This window comes from Bos mutus, chromosome 25 (genome assembly GCF_027580195.1).
Source record: "Bos mutus isolate GX-2022 chromosome 25, NWIPB_WYAK_1.1, whole genome shotgun sequence".
Taxonomy (NCBI): domain Eukaryota; kingdom Metazoa; phylum Chordata; class Mammalia; order Artiodactyla; family Bovidae; genus Bos; species Bos mutus.
The window spans coordinates 32,757,321-32,766,873 of record NC_091641.1 but is presented as its reverse complement, the minus strand read 5'-3'; the positions used below and the strand labels follow the sequence as shown (position 1 = coordinate 32,766,873).

General features: G+C 47.9%; 1 protein-coding gene across 3 annotated transcripts in view; it reads right to left on the bottom strand.

The window, feature by feature from the left end:
* Nucleotides 1–2,955: 2,955 nt before the first annotated feature.
* Nucleotides 2,956–9,553, bottom strand: part of EMP2 (epithelial membrane protein 2) — a 47,829-nt gene continuing 41,231 nt past the window's right edge. The window contains exons 5-6 of one of the 3 annotated variants that reach the window (XR_011462679.1): nt 4,011–8,695; nt 2,956–3,511 (exon numbers count right to left, since the gene is read on the bottom strand). Coding sequence is in view for 1 of the 3 variants with exons in the window: in XM_005889264.3 (XP_005889326.1) it covers nt 8,508–8,695 (188 nt within the window). In the remaining 2 variants the exon portion in view is untranslated. Of the gene's footprint in view, nt 8,696–9,553 lie in introns of all 3 variants that reach the window. The other 2 variants (XR_011462678.1, XM_005889264.3) reach the window with 2 other exon arrangements.

Here is a 9,553-nt window from a genome sequence, read left to right as displayed (position 1 = left end):
CAACAAGGGAGAAACAAATCACACGTGTGAATTCCCTTACACCAGTGAGGACATCAGAGTTCACGCTTTCTTGTATTACACATGTCCTCCCCCAATGCAGGGCCTCCCTGGTGCTCAGATGTTAAAGAATGCGCCTGTAATGTAGGAGACCCAGGTTCAATCCCTGGGTCGGGAAGATCCCCTGGAGAAGGAAATGGCAACCCACTCCAGTATTCTTGCCTGGAGAATCCCATGGACAGAGGAGCCTGGCCGGCTACAGTCCATGGGGTTGCAGACACGACTGAGCAACTAGCACACTCTTCCAATGGATCCATATAAGAAAGACGAGATTGGAGGGGTTGAGGTAGGTGAATCATGCCCCTCCCAAAAGATGTCCACTTTCTAGTTCCAGAAGCTGTGATGTATTACTTTACATAGCAAAGGGACTTTGAAGATGTGATTAAGTTAAGAATCTTGAGATGGGAAGTTTATCCTGGCTTATCAGGGCGAGCCCAGTGTGATCACAGGGTCCTAGGAGGTCAGAGAGAAGAGAAGATGCTTTGAAGATGGAGGGAGGGACCATACACCAAGGAACGCAGGTGGATTTAGACACAAAGGGAAGATATGAATTCTTCTCCTGGACCTTCTAGAAGAAATCAGCCCTGCCAACACCCAACGAAACTAATTTGAGACTTCTGACCTGCAGTAATGTGAGATAATAAATTTATGTTGTTTTAAAGCCACTAAGGTTGTGGTGATCTCTTAAAGCAACACCAGGAAACTATGACAGGTTTGAAAGTAAACTACCAGGCAAATACTCCCAGTGGCAGCGAACAGATTCACCTGGTACCTGAAGTCACATCACAAAAGAGGAAGTGATCCTCTTCTGTTCACTTACTGAGTAGATCAAGTAGGTATGGTCCTGATCATTTTTAACACCTGCGCTTCTGTTACTAACCTCTTTTTTATATATATATATATATTTTTTTTTTTTTCCTAATTTGGCATCACTCAGTCTTACTTGTGGCACACAGGACCTTCAATCTTTAGTCACGGTATGTGAACTCCAAGTTGTGGCATGAAATCTAGTTCCCTGACCAGGAATCGAACCTGGCCCCCCTGCATTGGCAGCACAGTCTCAGCCCTGGACCACCAGGGAAGTCTCTAACCTCCTTTCTTAGTTAAGTAAGAGCAAGGGGACTTCCCTGGTGGCCCAGGGGCTAAGATTCCACACTGCCAATGCAGGGGGCCCTGGTTTGATCCCTGGTCAGGGAACTAGATCCTCCATGCCACAACTCTGACCTGGTTCAGCCAAATAAATAAATATTAAAACTATATATTCTTTAAGAAAAAGAGAAAGAGTGGTCCTCAGACTCAAAACCTTCTACTAACAACCACTTGAAATATGCATTTAATAACATTCTTGGTTTTAATTGTATCTCATTTTTATTGCTCAGTTGTGTCCAACCCCTAGGAGCCCCATGGACTGTGTAGCAGGCTCCTCTGCCCATGGAATTTTCCAGGCAAGAATACTGGAGTGGGGTGCCATTTCCTACTCCAGAAAATCTTCCCAACCCAGGAATCAAACCCACATCTCTTGCATCTCCTGCATTCGCAGATGGATTCTTTACCACTAGTGCCACCTGGGAAGCCCATCTCATTTCTAACTGGGTGACTAATGACAACTGATGTTGGTCTCCAACTTTATGAATTTGGAATAAATTATAAATTTAGTTTTTCTTCTGAATAAATGCATTTATATAAAAGAGAGTTGATTTAAGGGGGAAAAAACGTCCAGTCAATGATAGCACAGAATGTACATACCTACGGGCAAAGAGCATGCAGATGGCATATGGATTAATAACGTTTGGTAAACACTAGCTTAGCTGTGGGACAATAAGGAACTGAGCTTCTGATGGGGTTTAGCAGGCACCAGCCTTTCTGCCTGCCCAGTGTCTGAGTTTCCCTCTTTTGTTGGGGGCATTCCCTTCTTTCTGAGTCTTTGTGGGCTGCAGAACTTACCTCCCACTGTAGAAACGGAAGATGCTTGATAAGCATTTCCCAGCCTCCCTTGCAGCAAGGCCATGGTCACGTGACCCAGTCTTCACCAATCAGATGCACCGTGCCCAGCTCTGAATCTAAAGCAGTCAGGGTAGCACAGATGCTTTCCATAAGATCAAGTTCTCGGTGCAAGCAGCATCATGTTGTGATGACAGCAGTGGTTTCCTTAGAAAACTGAGTTCTGTGGAACCATCCAATGTGGTGTGGGGAGTTGGGGGTGGCTACCTGACTTCCTTTTAATAGATTTATGATTTAACTTTTTTTTTCTATTTATTTTTTAGCCACACGTGCAGCATGTGGGATCTTAGTTACCCAACCAGGGATAGAACCCATCCCCCTCTGCACTGGAAGCATGGAGCCTTAACCACTGAACCACCAGGGAAGTCCTTTCTTTTCTGTTAAGTCAGCCAAAGTCGCTGGTGCTTGCAACTCAGGACCCTGATTAAAACAGAATGTGGGTGGTATAAGCCACAGACACAGTGGTGGAGCAGAGAGCAGCTGGGACCCACTTTCCAGGCTGGGAGGCGGTAGCCCAGGCATTGCTATTGCAAACCATTTGGTTTACACCCAGGTTTGGAAGCTTTCTGTAAAGGGCCAGCTAGTTAGGGTTTCACACTTAGGTCCATATGGTCTCTTCTGCAGTTGCTCAAGTCTGCCTTTGAGAGCAGCCTGGAACAGTATGCAAATTAGTGGGCGTGGCTATGTGCCAATAATACTGTGTTTAGAAAATCAGGTGCTTGCCTGGATTTGGCCCATGAACCATGGTTTAACCCTGGTTTAAACTGTCTATCTATTTCACACCAACCATGTACCCGTGATGTTGTGAGCATCAGAAAAACTTGTATAAACACATCAGGATGCTCCTGCAAGAAAAAGTCAATCTTGGGCCAAAGATGGTTCATTTAACGACAAAAATGGAAGAAAATATGGCTTTATTGAGATTCTTTCTGCCTGAGACCGACAATCTAAATTGGTGGAGAATCCAGTGATTGGGAGATTTACAGGGATAAGCAAGTCAGATTCAAAAGCAGAGGCTGGTAAACTTTATTTGTCAAGGGCCAGATAATAAATATTTTAGGTGTTATAGGTCACATACGGTCTCTTTTTTTGCATTTTTAAATAACTCTTTTTAAAAAATATTTATTTATTTAATTTTGACTGCTCTGGGCATTCGTTGCTGCGCATGGGCTTTCTCTAGCTGCGGCGAGCAGGGGCTCCTCTAGCTACGGCGAGCAGGGGCTCCTCTAGCTGCGGCGAGCTGGGGCTCCTCTAGCTGCGACGCGTGGGCTTCTCATTGCAGGGGCTTCTCTTGCTGTGGAGCACGGGTTCTTGAGCACACAGGCTTCAGTTAGTTGTGGCACACAGGCTTAGCTGGCCCGCAGCATGTGAAATCTTCCCGGACCAGAAATCGAAGCCTGCATTGGCAGGTAGACTGTTAACCACTGGGACCACAGGGAAGCCCCAAATAACTCTAAGAATGAAAAAGCATTCCACATTTGAGGACCACAGAAAGGCAGGGCTTTGGCCAGCTAGCCGGTAGTTTGCTAAGCCCTGGTCAAGACTAAGGGTCTGTGGTGTGAAGGCAAAAAGCTGGGCAGAAGATAGATGGGGTGATAGGAAAAGATATGTCAGATCCTGTAGCGTTCTTCATCAGACAAAGGATCAGCCTGGGCACACGGCTTGGACTGAAGGCTCGAAGAGACTGAAGCATAAGACTGAGAGGTAGGAATTCTCAGGTCCAAACTTGAAGTCCATCTCATTCATTAAGACCATAAAGCAAAACCACCCTACAATGCTGCTACTGGATCCCTGACTGTCAAAATGTGTGTGATAATAAATTTCTGTTTAAAAAAATCCACATGAGAGCTCTTAGCCTTGCATGGTCAGAGGAACTGAGAGCCTTCAACCCCCAGGGACTACTGAGACCCTTTGTACCCACAAGGAGGAAAGGGCCTCCTCCCCACACCCACCTTAGATAAGGCCTTGGAGGACTGTGGACTAGAGAGATCATCATGCTGAGTGGAACCAGACAACTCCTGCATTGACAAACCCCTGGTCTTACTCCCACCATGGAAGGGAGTTCTTGGAACTGGTAACCAGCATGGAAGCCATGCGTGGACCGCTGGGCACTGATGTTTATCCCGCTCATCCGTTTTCCAAACCGGATCATTTATTGTAGACCTCCTGTTCCTTTCGTCCTATTCCACATTGGGTGCCTTTAGGAGCCTGTGATGACCCTAAGTCATAGAGTCATATGGCCCTCCTGGGCCACAAGGAGCCACACTGGGCCAGATGGATATCAACACATCACCAAGTGACCCTGGAGTGGTTGTGACTTCAGGGTGTGTACCTCCTGGCAAGGGGTATGGTTCATTTCATGAATGTATAACTCTTGACTACTTTTGGCATTCCTTAGGGAAAAGTGAAAGCTCTGGTTTAATTTTTCTTTTTTGGGGGGTTGGGGGGGAGGGAAGAGTGTATTTTTATGATAGTCTTGTTTTCATCATCACCCAACCCTTTAAAGCAGAAGTCTTTTAAATACAAACTGAAGAACGGGACTGGCTACATAACTTGCAGAGACCATCGCAAAAGGAAAATGTGGGGCTGTTTGTCTAAATATCATTAAGAATTTTAAGTCAGTGCTATGCTATGCTAAGTCACTTCAGTCGTGTCCGACTCTGTGCGACCCCATAGACGGCAGCCCACCAGGCTCCCCCGTCCCTGGGATTCTCCAGGCAAGAACACTGGAGCGGGTTGCCATTTCCTTCTCCAATGCATGAAAGTGAAAAGGGAAAGTGAAGTCACTCAGTCGTGTCCGACTCTTAGCGACCCCATGGACTGCAGCCTACCAGGCTCCTCCGCCCATGGGATTTTCCAGGCAAGAGTACTGGAGTGGGGTGCCATTGCCTTCTCCGATGCTAGCCGATCGTTAACTGAGCGTGGGACCCTTCAAGGTGTGGGGGCTCCTGTGTCACTGTCGGTCATTCATCCAGAAAGCTGGCCCATGAAAGCAGCAGACCGAGTTGAGAAACCCTCCCTTGACCAACTTTCAGCCCCTCCCAGGCTGCTGTACAAGCCACACGTTAGGACCCTGCCACTCAACGTGGCAGCTTCTCTCTCAGGACATTGGCAGCATTGGGAACACTGGAATCTACTGCTCTGGGCAATTTGGTTTTAAACTTTATTTTTCCATGTACAGTTTCAGATTATACAAAACACAGAAAATGGACTACTTTAAAGGCACATTAAGTAGAAAGTATCTAACTACTCTTAAAATCACATTTGTCCCCAAATCAAGATTCAAACTCAACACCTTTCCCTAGCATCTCCCCATCACCACTGCACCCCACCCCCAATATACAAAACTGTCCAACTTGCTGTATTGTAAGTAATCTTTCAACTATTAGCGAGTTTAGTAATTCCCATCCAGGCAGATTTTAAATGAGGCTGCAGCATCTATTCAAGCTACCGCGTTTAGTGTGCTTACATACAGGCTTGGGGGGTTAGGTTTCTTCATCACCAGTGAATACAGAGCACCCTAGGGCTTCATCCTCTCGATTAGGGATGCGCAGAGACACACAACCCATTGCAGAGAATGTGGGGCAGGGCGGGGGGAAAATGTCTCCAATTTTCCTGTATTCACATATGAATATATACATTCACGCAGAGCAACAAATCAAGCATTCTCCAAACTTATTTGAACAAAGACCCAAAGTAATTTTAATGCGAGTAATAAAAATGAGTTAGTCTGTCTTCATTCATAGCCCCTCAATGAAAGAATTACAGTACTTTATAAAAATGTCCTAAAATATGCAAACTACAGTTCCCTCGAATGCAGTTCTCATCAGTAATACATTTGGTCCTAATATTGCCTCTTGGATGTCTTAGCTCATTGTCTCTGTTGTCTTTGAGTAACTGATCATGAGTGCCAAGTGAGGGCTGAACCTACCGATGGGTAAGAAGGCTTGGGTACTGTCTTGCTCATGCCATCACCGCTTTTCCATCACTCCAGGGCACATCGTGTCGTGGGGGGAAAGGAAGCTCTGTTGCTTCACAAAACCTTGGCATCACAGATGGATGTGGGCTCTGAATGCTATACAGGAATAGTGGAGAGACCGGCCAGGAAAATCCATGGGTCATATCAGATACCACTCCTGGAGACTTTTGGAAAAGGAAATTCATTCATTGCTTGGGGATGAAGCTTTCTGATTTCTGATTCTAAGGGGTTCTGCTTGTTTCCACTGTGGCTATCAGAGAGTTACAGACAAGCCACCCGAGCAGAAAGCTTGGGGGCACTTACACCCACCTTCCTCCGCAAGGTGTATGTAGCATCCCACCAAGCCCAAGGGTGTACCCTGCTCTCCTACCCCAAACAGGACTAATGAGAGTTTTCCACTGAGGCAGGAAGTGGTCATTTGTCCTGCCTCTGGCTCCATGCTCCCCTGCAACTGTGCTGGTGGCCTCTCTGCAGGGAGCGGGGCCCTGTCTCAGGCAGGATGTCCGGATTGGTCTATGTTTTCAGAGCCTTGCACAGTGCTTGGAACACAGCATTTAGTATTCTGCTGAAACCGAATGGAGTGAACGGGTAAATGGAGAGAAAACCTGATCCTGCATGAAAGAGGTATCCATGGAGACCCTGGATGACTTAAACCAGACATTTCCCCAGCTCCACAGGAAGTGGGCTGATGCTTCATTTAGCAGGAGGTCATTTACACGGCACCAGGGCTGACATGCGAAGACAGCTCCCAGGCACACCTCCTGCAGCAGGCTCACAACACAGGAGGGAAAAGGCAGTGAGGGGCAAAGGGCTTCTCCCACAGTCGCGTCCTGGGGTCCCCGTGCTGCCCGATCCTCTCAGAGCCCTAACGACTTGGAGTCCCCGGCCCCATTTACCAGGACCCTGGCAGGAGCGTCCCATGAGAGGCACCCACTGAAGTGTGAGAACCACAGCAATCTGGGGCCCTCCCGGGGCCTCATTCTCTGTCAGGACCCTGGGCCCCTCCAGGGAAGGAAGGGTTTTCCGGGTGCCAGGTGGACTGCACAGCTCCATCCGCACCACCTGCCTCGGCTGAGCAGAGCAATATTCAGGCTGATCTAAATCCTCCGGGAGCTTTTAAACGCAGGCAGGCACGGTGCGGGTCCCCTCCCATCCCATGGACCTCTCTTCTGAATCCTTGGTTGTGTTCTCAGCAGCCTTCACCGCTGTTTGTAATTCGTTTCCCTAATCGGTTTTTTAATCTGTCTCCTCCATCAGACAATGAGCCCCACGAGGAGACAGGCTGTCTGGACACGGTTTCCCCCGTGCCTGGCACACTCCATCACTTATGTGGACAGATGAATGAATGGCGAACGGTCCTCTATGGCTCCAGAAGTGGGGCTTAGTAGAAGTCAGGCAGCCTTAGAAGGCAGGGCAGGAGGAGAAGGGAGAGGCCTTCTGAGTTAGGGTAGGGAGAAAGCTGTATCCTCCCCTCCCCACCCCTCGCCCCAGGGTGTTTGGCTATCAGGATGCAAGCCCTGGGACTGGACTTTGGGTGGTCCAGATGTGAGCAGCTGTGGAAGAGGCAGTGAAGAATGAGCCACTGATGGAGGCCAAGGTTCGGGCTTTCAGTGCAGTCTAGACCCACCTCCCCATCTCCACACGATGAGATCTTTAACATATATGAGGCAGTTCTGCTCACCCAGCCCTGGGACCGCTGTGGTCCTCAATTTTAAGGCACCTGAGCATCACCAAGGAGCTTGTTACAAATGCAGGTTCCCAGGCTCCATCCCCGAAGACTCTGATTCTGTAGGTCTAGGAAGGGACCCGGAGAGCCTGCATTTTACAAGGTGCCTGGGGGATCACGTGTGAGCCTAAATCAGACCCCCAGATTAAAGCTCACCTTCCTGAAGGCAAGCAGGTGACACTGTCAGCAAACATGGGTGGCACTTTCTGAAGCCAGTCCATGACAGGAGGGTTGGGGCTCTGGTCTGGATGTAGACAGAACACCGGGGGGCCTATACCCGTTTCTCATGTGGAACTTGGCTAAGCATCCAAGGAAGTTTTCTCCAGTACCCGGACCCCCTCTCCCCACCTTCCACCACTAAACACACAGAGATTCAGTACAGGAAGCTGAGGTGAGGGAGCAGGGCTCAGTGTAGCCCAAACCTAGGGGAAGATGCCCCCAAGACCTGGCTTTTTCGGAGTCTTGTCCATCCCATTACATCCCCGTGGTTATCCTGCTGAACACTTGGATGTGAGCATTGCAAGATTTTTGGCTTTGTCATGTTGAGGCTTTCGGATGGGCAGGAGTTCTGAATTCCAGACTTCATAGTCTATTCTCTGATCTCAAGAACATAAAAACTCTTCTTTTGGCTTTTAAAGGAAACAATGTGTTTGCTAGAAAAACCACACACACAAAAAAACTGATTATATACAAAACGGTTATGTGGATTCTGAACCGCGGCGAAAGCCACCCAGCTCCTGGACTCTATTTGCGCTTCCTCAGTATCAGATACATGAGGCCGCTGATGAAGGTGAAAGCAAAGGCCACCCAGGCGAGGATGAAGGAGTAGCCGAAGCTGCCGCCCGAGGTCTGGGCATACAGTTCTTCGTTCTTCTCGTGAATGTCTTTGCGCCGGTCTGTGTAAATGGAAGCTGCGATCATGACACACAGGCCTGTTGGAAGAAAGCCAGGGCCCAAATAAATCACAGACCACAGTGTGCAACTGGGGACCCGAGGGGACTGTGGTCAGAGCTGAAGACAAATTTCAGGTTTTATTATTAGCAGGCATTTATTTTAGTCTCTTGGAAAGATTACAACTAGTATTTCATGGCAGAATATTGCCCTGTAGCCATTCAGCTGCCCATTCTTGCTGGCTGAATCCAGTGTCATTTGGACAGCCAGCTACCCAGCCCAGAGGGTCATAACTGCTCCAGGACATGGGTCAGCCAGGCAGGAAGTAGTCTGCTTTTCAGGACACATATGGTCTCTATTGCAGCTACTCATCCTGTCCTGTTTACTTGTTATAGTTTATGGTTCTACATATCCCAGTTCTGGCCACAGAAAATTCTACAGTGAAAATTATTACTGTATTATCCTGAAAAGAGGGAGATGAGAGAGGAGAAAGCATTTTTTGATGCTGTATTTTCCCTTGCTTACTGCTTTAGAAACTCTTGGTGGTGGTGGTTTATTAGGTCAGGATGAATGTCAGGAGCTGCAGCAGCCCTTCTGGGGCCATGAGGAGGCCATCACTGACACTCTGAAGATGACAGCACAGAAGGATGGAAAGAGTGGAGGGTTCCTGATGCTACTGCTGAGCTGCCAGAACAACTCTGGCACCTTCCACCTTCAAGCTATTTGTTATATTAAAAAAGTAAAGTTTTTGTGCCTGAAGTCATTGCAAATTGGATTTCTCTCTTAATCACAGCTGAAAACATCCTTACTGAACCATCAGCATTCACAGATATTAGTGGTACAATGAGGCTAAGTACCCAGATTTTCCTTGCGGGGAGAGCTATGCCTATCTCCTCTCT